Source organism: Dasypus novemcinctus, chromosome 25 (assembly GCF_030445035.2).
Source record: "Dasypus novemcinctus isolate mDasNov1 chromosome 25, mDasNov1.1.hap2, whole genome shotgun sequence".
Classification (NCBI taxonomy): domain Eukaryota; kingdom Metazoa; phylum Chordata; class Mammalia; order Cingulata; family Dasypodidae; genus Dasypus; species Dasypus novemcinctus.
In genome coordinates this window covers 11,194,446-11,213,152 of record NC_080697.1, presented here as the reverse complement: position 1 = coordinate 11,213,152, position 18,707 = coordinate 11,194,446, and the positions used below count along the sequence as shown (strand labels likewise).

At 51.6% G+C, this 18,707-nt stretch overlaps 1 protein-coding gene across 1 annotated transcript in view; it reads left to right on the top strand.

The window, feature by feature from the left end:
- Positions 1-3,287: 3,287 nt before the first annotated feature.
- APOB (apolipoprotein B) overlaps positions 3,288-18,707 on the top strand; it is a 41,922-nt gene continuing 26,502 nt past the window's right edge. Inside the window, exons 1-14 of the mRNA XM_058287672.2 lie at positions 3,288-3,454; positions 3,758-3,796; positions 4,809-4,924; positions 5,960-6,105; positions 8,929-9,082; positions 10,101-10,256; positions 12,076-12,200; positions 12,832-12,917; positions 15,101-15,320; positions 15,942-16,169; positions 16,374-16,491; positions 16,603-16,749; positions 17,492-17,703; positions 17,960-18,197. Of these exons, the coding sequence (XP_058143655.1) occupies positions 3,394-3,454; positions 3,758-3,796; positions 4,809-4,924; positions 5,960-6,105; positions 8,929-9,082; positions 10,101-10,256; positions 12,076-12,200; positions 12,832-12,917; positions 15,101-15,320; positions 15,942-16,169; positions 16,374-16,491; positions 16,603-16,749; positions 17,492-17,703; positions 17,960-18,197 (2,046 nt within the window). The 5' untranslated portion in view covers positions 3,288-3,393. The remainder of the gene's footprint in view (positions 3,455-3,757; positions 3,797-4,808; positions 4,925-5,959; positions 6,106-8,928; positions 9,083-10,100; positions 10,257-12,075; positions 12,201-12,831; positions 12,918-15,100; positions 15,321-15,941; positions 16,170-16,373; positions 16,492-16,602; positions 16,750-17,491; positions 17,704-17,959; positions 18,198-18,707) is intronic.

The following is an 18,707-nucleotide window of genomic DNA, read 5'->3' as shown; positions in this document are numbered from 1 at the left end:
GCATAGAAACTTGAGGAGCCATCAGGGCCAAATGGATGCTGTTTGAGTTTCCTAGGCTGCTGAGAGCAGATACCATGACACGGGTTAGCTTAACAGTGGGAATTCATTAGCTCACGGTCCTGAGGCTGTGAGAATGTCCAAATCAAGGCATCATCCGGCAAAGCTTTCCCCCTGAAGACCAGCTGCTGGCAGCCCCAGACACCTCTGTCACATGGCCAGGCACCTGTGGCACCTGCCGGTTTCTCCCTGCTCTTCCACACTTTCCTTGCTTTCAGCTTCTTGCTTCCGTAGCTTTTTCTCCCTCTCTGTTCACCCCATTTATAAAGGACTCCAGCAAGAGGACTAAGACCCAGCCTCAGTTAGGTGGGTCACTCTTTAACTGAAGGAGCCTCATCAAATATCCTCCTCACAGGGCATCTGCACCCACGGAATGGATTAACTTTAAGAACATGCTTTTTGGGGGTCACACAGCTTCAAAGCACCACAGATGCTCAGTCACAGCTCCATGCAGCCCTCAAGTTCCCCTCCCTCAGTCCTCATTTCCTAGCTGGGTTCCACTAGCCTCTCTTCATACAGTTGTGGTGGCCGGCCAACTCGAATAGGTCCCTACAGACACACTTCCACTCTAACACTCTTAATAACCAACAGCGCTTACCGTCGAGTGGGTGTCCTTTATTTGCCAGGCATCATGCCGGGTGTTTTACATACTTGCTTTATTCTCACAAATTTCCTATGAGGTCAATATTATTAACTCTGCATTGGGGATGATAAAGGCCCAGGAAGGGGACGCCACCTGCCCAAGCCGTGCACTTCATAAGAAAGCCATCCGGGTTCCATCACAGCTCTTCTTGCATCTGCTGATATCCACGCTGGTCTCCTTGTGTCCCCTGCCCTCCCTGGACCAACTTTTTCTACTGTTCAGTGAGGAGCTTGTACTAGAAACATCCCTGAGTCCTGACTGTATTTGAAGTCTCTGAAAACTGGTCATAACCTTTGAAACTTAGAACTTGATGAGGAGAGAGAACTGAGAAATGTTCTGCTTAAAGGGGTAGGGGTATGGGGTGATCTCTGTGATCACAAGTAATACTATGTCTCCAAATAGCTTTCAACAAGTATCTAAAAGGATTTTGTAATTTCAGAAAAATCTCAGAGTTCGTCCTTACAATGTTTCTACAGGTGTGCTCAGGTCAGCACCTGCTCCATGCTGCTGGGGTACTGGGTACTGTCAGGGCAGGGGCCACTGGACAAAGCAAATCCAGGAAAGAAAGGGAAGCTAAGCCCAGTGCTTCCCAGGCTTAGGCTTTCTCCTTAAGAGATGGTGAAAGTCAAATCAGGGACATCCCAAGTTCCCCCAGTTTTCCCCTGCCGCCAAGTAACCAGATTCATTTTTTGATACCCAAAGTGTCAAAATGATGTTCTCCCCTGGCACTGACTTTACGACCCTGGCTTCATGGGTCATCCAACAGAGAAAGCCACGTGTGCCTGTAAATTGTGCCCAGCCAGCTCCTTTTGGTGTCTTTATACCTGAATAGTCTCACCCCTTCTCCTTAAAGTGAATACACATGGAAGCAGAATCATTCCCTCAAATTCCAGCAGTCTCTGGACCCCTGAAAAGCCAGTCCACATGAATTTCAAATAAAATGCTCAGAGAAATGGGGTTTCAGACACTGCTTTTTCCAGAACCCTTTGCAGTTCAGTGGTGCAGAGTTGAATTACATCCTGGAATGACCAGCCTTGATTTGGCAGTCCCATAAAATCCATCTTTAACAATATTAGTACATCACGGAGACAGAGCAGCTCATCACTGAAGGGCGTGCTTAGCCGCCTACAGGAGACTCACGGCTAAAGACAACGAGACATGAACAAAGAGAGGGGTGGAGGCCTAAGTATGAGAACCAGACCGAGGTCACCTCAGGACTCTCCAGGAAGGAGCAGGGAGTCTTCATCTCCTCCTTATTTCAGAACAGGACTCTTTCAGACCCATCAGTCATGCCATCAGGGGCCTGATGTGGTTCCACAATTGCTTTATTACACCTGGACATACCTTAAGAATAAAGCAAAACTAAAAAACAGACACATCCACCGACTCCTTCCTGTATCACAGCCGCCGTCAGCCCCACTTGGTCGCCTCCTTCCTCGGCAGGTCCCATGCCTTTCTTTTCAGTTAGGACCCACCCAGCACTTGTTTCCGTCTTGCCTTAATTGTTCACCAAGGGCTTCCTGACCCTGCATCTTGCCCTCCCCACCAGATCAGAGGAGCTTTGCAGCGCACGTCCAGGCTGAAGACGTTTGCCCATCCCACCACGGTACCGTCCCACCAGGAACACTTGATAATAGATTCTGGGTCAGTAAAATCAGTGTTGCTGAGATCTCTCTAACTATTCCCGGCTTCCCACAGCTGGAGAGAGGGAGACAGAGTTGGAATGTTTCCCATGGGGAAACGGACAGTACCTAGGAGAGAAACAAATGCATCATGGAGAAGGCTCTGGGACATGTATGAGGAACACACTGTGCCCAGACCAGCTGCCGGTTCTCCTCACCCATCCCCGCACCGCTGAAGGAAACCGAGGCACTAGTTCACTTCTCAATTTCCCGAGAAGTCCCTGCCCAAGGGGGTGAACCTTGGAAGCCTGTTCCTCTCCAGGGGCCCCACCTCACTGGAGGGTCCTGAGTCCATGGCCATCTGGACCTATGCAGTAACTGGGGTGGTCATGCCCCTGGATGAAGGGGGCCAGTCACTGGCCAGACCATCCTGCTTCCCCTTTCTCTCTCCATCTCCTGATTGGCTGAACCCAGGGCATGGGACTCTCAGCCTCATGGCTCTGGTCAGGATTAGGGGTTTCCAAGCAAACCGACGTCCACCAAAATGGAAAAGAGGGCAGGACAACATCCCAACGAAGGAGTTGGAAAGGACTGGCTTTCCAAACAGCCAGAGAATCAGAGCAGTGAAGCAGGCAGGCTGGATTCAGGTTCCCAAGTGGTTTGTCATCTCTGGAAGACACACCTGCCGCAGGGCCGGCTTCTCAGGGGCAGAGCCCACTGCCCCACGCCCCACTTTCTGAGACCCTCCTGGGGCAGAGGAGGGGAGGCCAGGGCACAGATAGCCCCCACCCACCCAGGTGAGCCCCCTCCCCTGGGCCCCTCTTCGTCCCCCAGAGAAGGGCCTTGTGCGGAAAAGCAAACAGGCCGGAGGCCGCCCTTTGGACCTTTTGCAATCCCGTGAGCTCCCTAAGCCAGGCCCTGGAGCGGCCCTCCTATAAGTAGGGTGCGGGCCCCAGCAGCGCATTCCCAGCGGGGCGGAGAGCCTGCCTGCCCCGGGCACCGGTCCCCGAGAGCCAGCGGCCTAGCGGGCCCGGAGGAGGCAGCAGGGAGGAGCCGCCGCCCGGGTCGGCCATGGGCCCCCCGAGGCCCGCGCTGCTGCTGCTGCTGCTCCTGGGCAGCGGGGCCTGGGCCGGTGAGTGCGGGTGGGCTCGGCTGCCGGGCCGCCAGGGCTGGGGCGGGGGTCCGGGGGGGTTAGCGCATTGGGGCGTGGGCTGCCTGGGCGGCTGGGCCGGGTCAGGGGGCGGCAGCCTCAGGGCCCGGCTGCCAGGGTGCAGGCACAGCGGGGTGGCCCCTGCAGACCCCCGCGGATGGGGTCCCGGTCCTCCTGCTTCTCCCCTGGAAGGCAGCAGACCCCCGCAGAGGACCCACCGGGGAGACGCGGGAGGCACCTGGGAGAGACCGGGAAAACCTAGCCTTCTTTCTCCTTTTCTTGCAGACGATGAAGTGCTGGAACAGGCCAGCCCGAGCTGCCCAAGTAAGGCGTTGCCCCGGGGGGTGGAGGGCGCCCTGCACCCACCGGCCCCTCCTTCCGTGCCCCCGGGCGGACCCCTCACTGCGCTGTGATGCTGTGGCTGGGACAGGCGCCCAGGCACCTGGCCCGCCCCCAGCAAGCGCCTTGAGCCTCTCCCTGCCGGTCCCAGACCCTCTCCTCCCACCTTCCCTCCGGACCCCAGGACAGCCTGGGGCAGGGGTGGGAAGGACGGTCACCCTGCTGGCCCGTGGACACCTTACGGGAACATTGCTGTCCTCTTTATCAGTGGTTAATCATTGATTTGAAGGCCTGGGGGGTGAGGAAATGCTGACTTTACCCTTGGTGCAGATACCCAATCCCCTGGTATTTACCTGACTCCTGAGGGTCAAGGGCTCTGGGGACCCTGTTCTGAGCGGCAGCAGCAGCTCCAGTGGGGCAGCACTGCCATCTGGTGGGCTTCTCATGTCACTGCATCTGGGCTCTAGTCTCCGATGTTCTTTGCTGTACCTTTTTCTCCACCTTGTTCAGAAAATCCCTCCCAGAGAAACATCCAGAAATTCCTTCTGGGGGCTTTTGTAAGCCACCCAGATAACCCTTAGTGAACTCTGCCTCACATATTTGGTAGAATCAAAAACAAGCCACAGAATGATACTATTTTCAAGCTGAAAAAGCAGTCGAGACAGCGCCACCCTTTTGCGAAAGGCTTTCGACTTTTGATTTTGCAAAGTCTCTTCTGTAGATGTTCTAAGCCCCAATGCTTTCCGTTTTTCTCCCTGAACCTCAGATGATACATTCAAAGAATGCCAGTTAAACACCAGCCTCAGCAAAAAAAACCACAAAATGATCATAGAGTATATCTATAAAGGAAAATTAAGTCTCATGAAAGTCAGTTAAAAAAATAATTTGAGCTTGATTACCAGTTTTGATGATCAATGTCACTGCCCCTCTCTGCTCAGAATTGACTCTCCTTGGGAGGTTTGTTTCAGCTCCATGACTGGCTTATCTCTCATTTTAGAAGATGCAACACGGTTCAAGCACCTCAGGAAGTACGTGTACAGCTATGAGGCTGAGACTTCCAGTGGGGTCACTGGGACTGCTGATTCCAGAAGCGTCACCAAGATCAGCTGCAAGGTACAAGAGGGGTCTCCAGCACCTGGCGGCCGCAGCTCTCCCCTAGCCCTGCTCAGGCGGCGATGGGCAGGGACCGAGAAGTTGTTTGCACAGGAAACCTTGCCGGTCAAGTTTATTTTCCAATTAGGGTCAAAGGTGTAATTGGAGGTGTCCGAGGTGGACAGCAGATTTGAACATGAGGAGAGAGCCAAGGGGGTGGGCTGAGGAAGGGAGTGTCTCAGGAAAGCACTGCGGTGTGTGGTTTTTATAATCTAGGTGAAACAGAATCAGGTGCTGAAAACTCAACAGAACAAAGGAAAATGGGAAAAGTGCAGTTTTTTCCCAGTAACTGTCTTCTTGCTACAGAGCCTGGCTGGTCCCTTGTCCAAGGACACGTGGAGCAGACCTCAAGGCTGCTCTCGGGACTGGTGTGGAGAAGGATATGCCGAGAGGTTGTCCCCTCTTCATGGGGTTCCCTTGTCTGCAGTGTGCATGTGGCTATTTAAATGAAACAAAAGTTAGAAATCAGTTTCTTAGTCACACTAGCCACTTTTCAGGTGCCCAATAGCTGGGTGCCACATTGGACAGCATCGAGGCAGAGCAGTTCCCTCATCCCTGAAAGTTCTCTGAGCAGCCTTGGGGAACAGAGCTCTGTTTAAACTCCTGCTCGACACAAAGCTCTGGAAACATCCTGTTAGGCACAAACCGTCTTTTGTTGTTTCTGTGCGTGTGACTTTGGGAAGACGTTGATTGGCTCTTGGAATCGAGGCTATCCCTCCTGCTTCTAGTCCCTGTTTCTTCAAAGCCAATACTCTTTATCACTAAAGTGAGCAAACCTGGAAGCAACGAAAGGGCATCCTTCACACGATAGGGACAGACTTGGTACCCGGGGCGTAGAAAAGGACAGAACAGGACACGTCTCGCGGAGAACCGAGGCAGCGGGGTGCGCCCAGGAGCCGCGCAGTGGCGGGGGGTGCCCGGGCCGGGGCTCTGGGCGGCGAGGGGCGCCTCGCGTTCCGGGGAGAGGCTCAGGCCGCTGCTGCCCTCTGTTCCCAGGTCGAGCTAGAGGTCCCGCAGCTCTGCAGCTTCGTCCTGAGGACCAGCCAGTGCAGCCTGAGAGAGGCCTCCGGCGTCAGCCCCGAGGGCAGGGCCCTGCTGAAGAGGGCCAGGGACTCGGAGGAGTTCTCGGCGGCCATGTCCAGGTGCGGCTGGAAGGCGCGTCTGCGTCCCCGAGCTCTGCGTCCCCGAGCTCTGCAGTGTCCCTGAACTCTGTGTCCCTGAGCTCTATGTCCCTGAGCTCTGCTCCCCTAAGCTCTGTGTCCCCGAGCTCTGCAGTGTCACCGAGCTCTGCAGTGTCCCTGAGCTCTGCATCCCCGAGTTCTGCAGTGTCCCTTAGCTCTTCAGTGTCCCTGAGCTCCATGTCCCTGAGCTCTGCAGTGTCCCCGAGCTCTGCAGTGTCCCCGAGCTCTGCAGTGTCCCTGAGCTCTGCAGTGTCCCCGAGCTCTGCAGTGTCCCTGAGCTCCATGTCCCTGAGCTCTGCAGTGTCCCAAGTCTCTGCAATGTCCCTGAGCTCCACGTCCCCGAACTCCGCATCCCTGAGCTCTGCAGTGTCCCCGAGCTCCGCGTCCCTGAGCTCTGTGTCCCTGAGCTCCATGTCCCTGAGTTCTGCAGTGTCCCTGAGCTCTGCAGTGTCCCCGAGCTCAGTGTCCCCGAGCTCCACGTCCCTGAGCTCTGCAGTGTCCCCGAGCTCAGTGTCCCCGAGCTCCACGTCCCCGAGCTCTGCAGTGTCCCCGAGCTCTGCAGTGTCCCTGAGCTCCGCGTCCCGGGGTGCGCTGTGCCTGAGCGTGTGTGCTCACTGAGGCCTGAGCTTGCAGGGCATGAGCCTAACTAAGTACAGAAGCGTCTGTCTTCTGTCTTCACCGCGGATCAGGGAATGGCCTCCTCTGTCCGAATTTCTAGAAACTATCAGAAAAAGGGAAGCCTTGCTGACCTTCCTAGCTAAGTGCTCTTTTTTAAGATTTATTTATTTTTATTTATTTTTCTCCCCTTTCCCCAGTTGTCTGCTCTCTGTGTCCATTCGCTGTGTTCTTTTGTGTCTGCTTGTGTTCTTGTCAGCGGAACCCGGAATCTGTGTCTCGTTTTGTTGCGTCCTCTTGTTGTGTCAGCTCTCCGTGTGTGCAGTGCCACTCCCAGGCAGGCTGCACTTTCTTTCGCACTGGGCGGCTCTCCTTACGGGGTACAGCATCAGCACTGCGCATGGGCCAGCTGCACATGGGTCAAGGAGGCCCAGGGTTTGAACTGCGGACCTCCCATGTGGTAGGTGGAAGTTCTATCCATTGAGCCAAATCCACTTTCCTAAGTGCTCTTGATTATCATTTCCACAAGTTTCCAAAAGATCACATGCTTCGACCTCCTTGAGACAAGGAGGCCAAGATGGCTGGTAGAAAAAGGGAATTCTTTTTAGGAAATTAAAGGAGACTGGCTCATGGCCTGGTCTTCGCGTGGGTGCCTTGCCTGGAGTCGGGGAGGGCGCCAAGGCCTTAGCCACTGCCCTATCCGGAGCTGGCATGTGGCCAGGACACGCCACTGAGGCCAGGGCCTGTTGTTGACAGCTGGCATCCGTGCTCACTGACCAATGTCCACCATGTATTGGTTGTTGAGTATTTTGAACATCACCTCTGCGTCATCCCCAAAACATAGTTTTTGATGTCCTAAGTGCGGGCAAATTTTAGATTTCTTAATTTGTCATGCCTGTACATCTTTGGGTTTTCGAGTATTAGACTTGGACCCCAGGTCCTTCCTCGGCAAAATATGCCTTGTTCTCCTGTGTCCTTTGCCAATTCATCTTCTTTTATCTGAGCCTTAGACGTCTGTGGGCATGAGGCCGTGCAGCAGGGGAAAGAGTAGCTGCTTATTTTTGGCCCTTACTCTTCTCCAAACGCAATGGACCCCGCTCTTTACCACCGCGAGGCTTTCGCCAGGGGCTGGAACGTCCGGGGGCTGTGGACCCGGGGGTGGCACGCCCGGCCTCCTTTTCCTCCTTCTGACTTCACTAGAGCGGGGACAGACAGGCCCATTAACAGTCCCCAAAACGACAGCCCCGTTCTCCTTGCCCTACCGGCAAATCCTCACCAGCTTCAGACAGGGCCTGAGACCACGGGAGAGGGTCCAGTCAACGTCGGAAGAGAAGCCCAAATACACACGTGGTCAGGAAATGCGCATTAATGTCACAACAAAATGTGTTTAGGTCTTTATACCCATCAGTGGCAAAATGTTAAATAGCTGTAGCATCTATTGCTGGCAGGACCACGGGGGGAAGCGTGCTCTCGTGTGTTGTTGGTGGGAATGAGAATCGTGAAGCAGTCTCTGTTATAATGGAAAATACTTAGACCCTCTGATAAAGCAATTTTAATCTCTAGGCCTCTGGCCCATAAAAATAAAAACGAAGACTCCTGTAGAAGGATGTTTGTTTCAGTATTGTTCATGTGGCCAGGAGAAAATACAAAGGGAAGCAAACGCCACCAAATAGAGGGGTGTCTGAGTAAGCTGTATGAAACTATGGCTGGAATCCTCTGCTGCTTTCTAAAAAGAGCACGTTAGAGCGCTAGCAAGTGATGAGGAAGGATTGTCCTGGTGTATAATTAAGAAAAGCAGGATGAGGAAAAGTGTGACTGACACAATCCCATTTGTGTGAACAGGGACAGCCTCGCACACCTAGACAGGCTGGCGTGAGGATGGGGGGTGCGTGTGGACCCCCCCCCCGGCCCCCCAGGTTGCTCGCCCGGGTTAGAGTCGGGGCGTTTGGGAACAAACCTGGTGTGGGCAGAGGAGGGGGGCAGAGGAGCCAAGCCAGGAAAAGAGAAGGTGGAAGAGGACGCCAAGCGCGTGCTCGTATCTGCACCCGTTCAAAATACACGGGTGAGCATGGAGAACTTCCTTACGCAGCGGTGTCAAGAGAGGAGCGGTGGCTGGAAGGGGCGGGCGTGGGCCCAGCCAGCTCAGGGACGCGTGCTCTCCCCGCACAGGTACGAGCTCAGGCTGACCATGCCCCGAGGGAAGCGCGTGTCGCTTTACCCAGAGAAGGACGAGCCCAGACACATCCTGAACATCAAGAGGGGCATCGTGTCCGCCCTCCTGCTGCCCCCGGAGACGGAAATGACCCGGCGGCAGCTGTTCACGGTGAGGTTCTGGAAAGCTGGCGGCAGGGCCCCCAGAGCACACACACGTCTTCACACCCACTCGAGATATAAAGTAACGGGCCATGTTGCCAGGCCTGTTGAAGAATTTCAGGCTTGCTCTTCTTTTTAGAAAAAGATTTATTTATTTACTAATTTTTTCCCCCTTCCCTTCCTCCTGCCCAGCTGTTTTTGCTGTCTGTGTTGTCTTCTCTTCTCATTTTCTCTCCTCTAGGATTCACTGGGATTCAATCCTGGGGACCCCTGATGGGGAGAGAGGTTCCCTGTCAATTGTGCCACCTCAGTTCCTGGTTTCTGCTGCACTTCACCTTGACTCTCCCCTTGTCTCTCTTTTGTTGTGTCATCATCTTGCTGCTTGCGCAGGCACTGGCTCACCACGCGGGCACTTGCCTGAGCACTGGCTCACCACGCGGGCACTTGTATGGGCACTGGATCCCTGTGCAGGCACTCACGCTCACCACACGGGCACTGGCTCGCTGCGCAGGCACACTTTCTCATCTTCTTTTTCACCAGAAGGCCCCAGCGTTCGAACCCAGGTCCTCCCATATGGTAGGCAGAAGCTCTACCACTTGAGCCATGTCCGCTTCCCCAGGTTTGCTCTTAGAGAGCGTTCTGCTGCCTTCGGTCCCGATGCATCCTGGAGGCCTTAGGATGCGCTGAGGCCTGTTGCACCTGCAGCTGCGGGATTCAGCCTGCAGAGGTCCATGCTCCGGGGTTCTGGGGACCTGGGGGGAGCTGAGACCCAGGGAACACAAATCAAAGTGGGCACGCGCGTCCTGGAGCCCTGGGGGAGGCCCCAGCCGCGGCCCCGAGTCCCGGGCAGCTTCCCCTCGCCCAGCTTGGCCGCCCAGGCACCCACGGGGCCCGCACCCAGCCGAGCCGCGCCCTCTCGGGTTCCCGGTGCTCCAGCCCATGCTCCCAGCCTTCTGCCCGGGGTCCGCGGAAGCACAAAGGCGTTTTCCTCGTGCTGAGCGCCGCGGCCCCATCTTCTGCCCCCACAGGACACTGTGTATGGAAACTGCTCCAGTGACTTCACGGTGAAATCAAAGAAGGGAAATGCGGCCACAGAAATCGCCATTGCCAGGAACCTGGAGAAGTGTGACGGCTTCAAGGCCACCGGGTCCGGCGTGAGCCCGCTCGCCCTTGTCAGGGGCATGGTACGTCTCGCGTCGGCTCCTCTTTAGCAGTGACGTTCTGAAACGTGAGAGTGGCAGGTGCGCCGCTCCTTCTTTACATAAACAGGGAACGGAGCACCAGGCAGCCAAGGACGGCCCGCAGCCGCGTGGCCTGTCGTGAAACGGGCCAGCCCGTGCTCAGTCCCTCGGGCCGGATGCTAAACGCTGTGCCGCTGCCCTCGCGTGGAGGGAAGCCCTCCCTGGGGAAGGCTCTGGGGCTCGACACAGAATGGCAAACCCACTCGTGTTCCCTCCTGTGCAAGACACGGCCCCACGCCCCTGGCCTGAGGATGGCCCCAGACCTGTGTTCTCCCCTCGCTGCTGCCTGTGAAGTTACAAGGATTGAACCCAGCGTCCTGCCCTCGCCCCCACCCTGAGAAAACCCCAGCTAGCCTGGCCCCTGTCCTCCCACCCATGCCATCCCCTGGGCACCCACTTCCTCTGGGTCCTAGAGCTCGCTGACCCCTCTGCCCCCGTCATATCTGCGGGGACACGAGTCACAGGCTGTCTCAGCAAATGGGAAGAACAACCTCTGCCATCTCCAGCAATGTTCCTGGACATTGTCCTTGGGGCTAAAAATGGGGGGTAGGATGACCACAAGGGTCACGGGCAGAAGCCGATCTGTTGACAGATGTGACTTTTCTGAGCACCTGCTGTCTGCTCAGTCCCCTGCTTGGCAGCACGAGGGAGGGGCAGTGGCAGGTGAACCACGGACCCTCCCGTCAGGGTGCTCACCTCTTCCCAAGGACGCATCTTGGCAGTAGAGGACAAATGTGGCATACCAAGTAAAGTGGTCCACGAGCAAGGCAGATAAGCAGTTCTAGGGCTGGCAGAGGGAGAAAGTGCTCCGTGTGGCTCTTTGGGCAGAGGATCATGGAGGATGTGGAACTTGAACCAGAAAAATACAAAGAATGTGTAGATGGAAGGGAGATGTCAGGGAGAGCTTCTAGGCAAAGTAAAAACGAGTAAGCATGACATATTCTGTGGGATGCTGTATTAGTCAGCCAAAGGGGTGCTGATGCAAAATACCAGAAATTGGTTGGTTTCAATAAAGTGTATTTGTTTGGGGTAGGAGCTTACAGATACCAGGCCTTAAAGCATAAGTTACTTCCCTCACCAAAGTCTATTTTCACGTGTTGGAGCAAGATGGCTGCTAATGTCTATGAGGGTTCAGGTTTCCAGGGCTCCTCTGGGCTCAACTCCTCTGTTTTCTCCACAAAGTCAGCTGTAGACTATGACGCTCTCTAGGCTTTGCCTCTCTCCACAAGGTCAGCTGTAGACTATGAGGTGATCGGCTCTGTCTCTCTCCCCAGGACTCCAGCTTAAGACTTCAGTGTCAAACTCCAACATCAAAACTCCAACATTGAAAACCCTTAACTCTGTCCTTTGCTATGCCTACATGCCATGTCACGCCCTACTGGCACAAGAGGTTTACATAATTACTTAATCAAGTAAATCTCTATGAATCCAATATAATCTAATATGTCCAGAGGAAAAAATCAGTTTACAAACATAATCCAATATTTCTTTCTGGAATTCATCAGTAATATCAAACTGCTACAGATGGGTATGCCTAGAGTACATATTAATGTGGTGGATATTTTGTGCAGGTTGAGAAGTCAGTTAAGGTTGCAAAGAGGGTCCATAGCTGGACTCAGCTTTGGGGATGCTGCATTGTTGCATCCCCTTGCCTAAATGCCAAGCTCTCGTCTCTTCTCCATTCCCAAAAGTCAATTCGTGTGACTGAAGACTCAGTGTCAAGCCAGAGACTGATCAGATTGCCTTTCCCCAATCTTCACAGGTCCGCCCCCTGTCCACTATGATAGGCAGCAGCCAGTCCTGCCAGTACACCCTGGACTCTCGGAAGAAGCATGTGTCAGAAGCTATCTGCAAGGAGCGGCACCTCTTCCTGCCTTTCTCGTACAAGTAAGTCGCCTTCTGCACCCGTGGTTCACAGTGGAATGGGTGGTGCAAGCTGATTGCCTCTCACGGGCCCTGTTCCAGGCTATGCAGTGCCCGGGAGGGGGTTATGGAGACGCACTGGGCAGAGCCCCTCTGTGTTGCCCTGCCCAAGCACACAGACAATTTGGCAGAAAAGTCTCAGGTGTGCAAAACAATTCGAGACCAACAAAAGTCTAAGGGCTGTAGATCAGGAAGACCTGGGCTTCCTAGCAGCCTTCCCTGTCTGAAAAAGACTTCTTGGAGCATTTGCGATTTTGGCTGGAGACTTGTGACTCCAAACCCATTTTGGAAATTGACCCATCAGTAATATTTATTAACTGCTGTATTCTTGGCACTGTGCTGTGGGAGACACACAAGAATTTCAGGGCATAGCGTTAGTCCTTACCCGCAGGTGGAGGGTATAAGGCACACATGTCCTTTTAATGGAAGGACAATTAGTGTGACCAAGAGGGTCTAGGATGGCTGGACTTAACCATGCTCTGAGACATGGGCAGGATTTGGGTAGAAGCAGCAGAAGGGGGAAATAGTCAACTTGGAAACATCGTGTGCACTCGGGTTGGCCACCAGCCCTGCAGTGTGCCTCCTTGGTTTCCAGGAACCAGTATGGCATGATGGTGCATGTTACACAGTCCCTGAAACTGGAAGACACGCCTAAGATCAACAGCCGCTTCTTTGAGGGAGGTAGGTCTCTACGTCCACATGGGTACCAGGCCTGGAAGGTCTGCCCGACACACGCCGATCAGGACTTAGCTCTTTGCTCAGCCCTGCTAAATCCCTGCACACGAGTGCCTTACATTGCTGGACGCTCTGATGTTAAGTTGCTCTGACGTCCTGGCTGCGGAGCTACCTCTCATGAGAAAGCATCTTCATTTCAGACTGTCGAGTGGCAATGGGGTAATGGAGGAGCTTCCCAAAGCTGCCGAGGTTTTCATAAATGTAGCAGAAACAATGTCCTAAATCTACCATGATGTCATACTCCTACAATCAGGTTGCAGGGCACCCCTGGGCAGCAGCCTGGGTGCTCAATCTTATGGGGCAAGTGGGAGAAGTCTTCAGGGTCAGTCCAGATTATAATCCCAGGAAACAGGCTTTGGAGTTGGAGGGGATCTGGGAGATCTCTAATCCAACCCCAGCACCCTGCATTTCCATTGTATTTATTTATTTTTTTCCACTGCAATATCATTTTTTAAATCATATACATATTTTTACATTTTTAAATTTATATATATAAATTATATATTTTTTAATTATATATATTTTTAATTATATATTTTTTAAAGTTAATCGGTCACAAGAACATTACATTAAAAAACATTAAAAAAAAACATGAGGTTCTCATATACCCCACTCTCCACCCCCACCACATCGTTTTTTTAAACTGTATTTTTTTTGAAGGTACACACATCACAAAAAAATGTTAACATTAAAAAATATAAGAGGTTCCCGTATACCCCTCCACCCCTCTCCTCCCACATCAACAACCTCCCCCATCATTGTGGCACACTCACCACACTTGGTGAACACATTTCGGAGCCCTGCTGCACCACATGGATAATAGTGTACCCTGTAGTTCACACTTGCTCCCAGTCCATTCAGTGGGTTATCGCAGGATGTATAAAGTCCAGCATCTGCCCCTGCAGTACTGTTTGGCGGTTCCTCCATTGTGTTTAAACTGTCAACCGTCTTTCCTATACATCACCTCATTGTTCTCTTTGTTCCTAGCAGCCTGTGATGTCAGATGGCAGGAACATGTGCCTTTCTACCCATTTGGCCAGAAGGAATAATGACACACAGAGAAGCCAATGATTTGTTCAGGTCACAGAATATTAGGTCTGATGAGTCCAGGAGGCTTTCCGTACTGACATCCACCCTGGCATAGGTCAGAGCAGGGTGATGGCAGGGACACAAGAGCATCTTCCCTCCCCACAGGCTGCTGGTAGATCCAACTAGAAGGCATGGAGATTGAGAAGCAGTATAAGAAGCAGTTCCTCTCATCAATTCTTTCTAGCAGAGATAACCTGACAACAGATTCAGACCAGCCTGAATTTAATCCCAGCTTAGTCTCAGAGTGTTCTTGGGCAAGTTAGTTGCTCATCTCTGGTCCTTAGGTGTATTCTGATGATTCAGTGAAAAGAAATGTAAGTCAAGCACCTAGCATAGAGCCAGGTGCCTATTAGAGACTGAGTACGGCAGTTTTCTGCTGTCTTCCCCTTTGCCGATATCACCTCAATTTCCAGATTCTAGTCCACAAAAATGTGGTTGAATATGGGACTGAATCCCCCTCTCAATTAAAAGTGGAGTGGGCATCACCATGCCAGAATCCTCAGGATTGGGGAATAAAATATGGACTAGAGTGGACTTATTGGTATTCTACTATAGACTTATGGTGATTCTAGCAATTTAAGAAATTATATCATTGATATGGAGACAGTGGTCACTGAAAGTGCTGAAGTCAGGGAGAGGGACAAAGAGGTGTAATATGGGGGCAATTGCAGGACTTGGAATTGTCCTGGGTGACATTGCAATGACAGATACAAGCTGTTATTTATCCTGCCATAACCTACAGACTTGGGTGGGAGAGAGTATAAACTACAACGTAAACTATAATCCATGATTAGTGGCAATGTCTCAAAATGTGATCATAAATTGCAATGAATGTACCACACTAATGAAGGAAGTTGTTAATGTGGAGAAGGGCAGGAGGTGTGGGGAGTGGGACATATGGGAATCCCTTATGTTTTTTTATGTAACTTTTTGTATAATCTAAGTATCTTTAAAAATGAACAAAAAATATATATATATTTTTAAAGTGATTGAGATGTAAAGGTAGGCAAACATTCCTTTGACAATCTTCCTTCTTCCAGGAGCCAAAGAAGTAGGTCTTGCCTTTGAGAACACCAGATCCACGTCACCTCCAAAGCAGGCAGAGGCTGTTCTGAAGACCCTCCAGGAGCTGCAAAAACTGTCCATCTCTGAGCAGAATGCCCAGAGAGCTAAGCTCTTCAGTAAACTGGTTACTGAGCTGAGAGGCCTCAGCCATGAGGCAGTCAAATCCCTCTTGCCGAGGCTGACCGAGGTGTCCAGGTATTTCTTTCGTGTTGCAGCGCAGTCTGTCATTTAACCTACGGCGGCTGGCCAAACTTTTAGACCTTGGCCAAAGAGAGACTCAGGCATCATTAAACATCAATCAGCCTGTAAGTTAGCGCTTGCTGGATAGAGAAATCTCAGGCAAGGTGCCTTTTGTCTTCCTTGGGAAGGTTCCCATTCCACAGGCAACGCACATGCATGTGCACACCCATAATCAAGGGGTATACGGATTTGCACGTTAAAAGAGGCAGAACACAGGAGAAGGGTCTGACAACTGGAACCACAGGGCCCATGTTTTCATCAGTCTCTCCTAATTCCTAGCTCTATTGTGGGATTCTGGGAAGTTTGAGAGAACTCAGACCAGCAAAAGTAATATGATTTGTCTACACATGTCTCTGCGCTGGCCCTGAGCTCTGTGGGGTCAAAGAAGCAGCCGAGGACTGGGACTCTTTCAGTGAAGGCATCACGGTTCATAGGAGCTGAGTTGGGTTTTGAAAGTGGCTGGATTTGGGTAGTTAATAAGGAAAATGAGGGCCCTCCTGGTGGAGGGGACACCAGGGGCATATTCCATCCGCTTTGACAGTGGTCCATGTAACTGGCTGTGCCCTTTCTTCCCAGCCCCATCACCTTACAAGCTCTGATCCAGTGCGGGCAGCCGCAGTGTTACACTCAGATCCTGCAGTGGCTGAGAAATGAGAAGGCCAACCCTCTCCTGATGGACGTGGTGACCTACCTGGTGGCCCTGATCCCAGAGCCCTCGGCACAGAGGCTGCGGGAGGTCTTCAACATGGCGAAAGAACAGCGGAGCCGGGCCACCTACTACGCCCTGAGCCACGTGGCCAACAAGTGAGTTGGTTTCCCCTGTATTTCTCCTCTTTGGAGCTGAGGAAACCCACATCTCTGTATTAAAATTCTTCCTCTGCCTCCACTTTCAAACCCTGGTGCTTTCTCTTTTGTTTGACTGCTGATCGTTTTGAGAACACCAGCTCGATGTAAGAAATCAGCAAACACAAGCTGCTGAGTCCTATCTCTCTTCCCTTATTTTTGTAGCTATTATGCAACCTTCCAGGAGGTGACCCAGGACCTGTTGGACATTGCGAATTACCTGTTGGAAGAGATTCGCAATGACTGCACAGGGGACGAAGAGCACACCTACTTGATTCTGAGGGTACGGGTGGCCTTTTGTGTGATATGCTTCATTTCAGAAACACCTGCCCTGAACACCCTTTCCATCACCTTCTGCATTCTGGTATCCTCTTGTCTCTTTTCTTCTATGCAGGTCATTGGAAATATGGGCAGAACCATGGAGCAGGTGAACCCCAGACTAAAATCTTCAGTCCTGAAATGTATCAGAAGTATGGAACCATCGCTGCTGGTTCAGAAAGCTGCTATCCAGGCCCTGCGGAAAATGGCACTTAAAGAGGAGGTAAAGTCCATGGAAATGGGAGCTCTGAAAGTGAAGTTTATTCAGATTGCCAAAGACCTGGAAAGTACCTGGGACACAGGGTTGCAAATCTCGTCATTCTACTGACTGTTATTCTACTGTTACCTAATTGCAAAATTCTACAAGTCTTTTGACTTGACTGCCTACCAGTATGTGGACATGAGAGAAATAGTTGACCTTACTGCTTCTTCAGCATGGAGAAGATGAGATTTTACCTGCATGCTCTCCTCCTATCAGAGCAACCCTCAGGCTCATCCTGGGAGAACACACCTGACTTTTCCCAATCTCCCCCAAACTAGGGTGGTCAGCCTGGCCCCCTTTTAAGTGTTCATGACCCTAGAGCTTTGGAAATTACCTTAATAGTCCCAAACTCTCCCCATCCCTGTCCTGTTTTACCCTCAAAATGAAATAATTTGTACTACAACAATCTTATCTTCACTTAGTCATAGGTCTCCAAACAAGTTATAACTTGGTCATAATTCGTGTATTTTCATGTCATTGAATTCAACACATATTTGGTAAGAATCTTTGGGAGCCCTGCTTTGAGGCTGTTGCTCTGAGGAACACTGCCAAGAGAATTCAGTACCAACATGTGAAGAATGATTTCACTTGGAGAAATTAGACTTGCACATAAGAAAGAGCTAGCAGATCATGGCAGGGTTTGCCAGGCATGTTCTGTGTTCTAACTGAAGGACGGTGATGGAGTCTCCTCTTTTGGCTACAGGTCCGGGGAGTCCTCCTTCAGGCCTTCCTCAATGGCGCAGCTCCAGTGGATAAGCGACTGGCTGCCTATCTCATGCTGATGAGGGAGCCTTCCCAGTTAGAGATGAACAAGATAGCCCAGCTTCTCCTACAGGAACAGAGTGAACAAGTGAAGAACTTTGTGGCTTCCCACATTGCCAACATCTTAAATTCAGAAGAATTGTCCATCCATGAGTAAGAGTACTTTTCTCACATCTGCCACAGAGGTGTCTGGGTTGGAATCCCAAAGCTCAGTTCTGATATAGCCACTGCCTGCCCTTTGTGGAGTGTGCTTTCTTCTTTAACAAACATTTGCGCAGGTGTGCGGCACACCTTGAGCCAGTTTTGGGGCAATGAGCCCTAAGTGGTTTCATAGCTAGTAGAAATCCATATTTACTCCAAATAGGAGACAATGCCTAATGACATGATGTGCCCCTTTCTTGTCATCTAGTCTGAAGAAATCAGTGGAGGAAGCTCTGAAAGGATCTCAACTTCCAACGGTCATGGATTTCAAAAAATTTTCCCGGAACTATCACCTTTCCAAATCTGTTTCTCTTCCATCGCTTGCCCCTGTCTCAGCCAAAATTGAAGGGAATCTTATATTTGATCCAAATAATTACCTTCCTAAAGATAGCATGCTAAAAATGACCCTCACTGTCCTTGGATTTGCTCCAGCTGATCTCTTTGAGGTATGTGTGTGATAAAAAAGAGTCCTGAATCCTCTAGCCCATTCCATGCAACAGCATGACTAGAAAGCCAGGGAGCTGTGAACCAGTCCTGGAGACTCATCAGGCAGCTTGTACCTTCACTTTGAGACAGTCTTCTTCCCCTTCACCATTATCCCTCCTCCCCTCCAACCCCAGGGCTCATCTAGAGCATGGCTCTGTCGTACTCATGGAAATGCAGAGGTCTCAGAGCTCTGCAGCCCTGAAACCCCAAACCCAAGTAAATTTGTGAGCTGCAGACTTGGACAGTCCTGGTTCAGATCTCAAACCCACTCCCAACTCCATATCATATTGGTTTAATTATTTATACTTTATGAAACCCAGCTTCTTCTACTGTTAAAAAAATAAAATAAAATAATGCTAGGTTCTACCTTTCAAGATTCTAGAGAGATTGAAATAAGACAATTTCTGAGAAGGGCGAAGTTAAGCTCATCTCCTGCCCTGTAATATTCATCAAATACTTAATTAATTAAA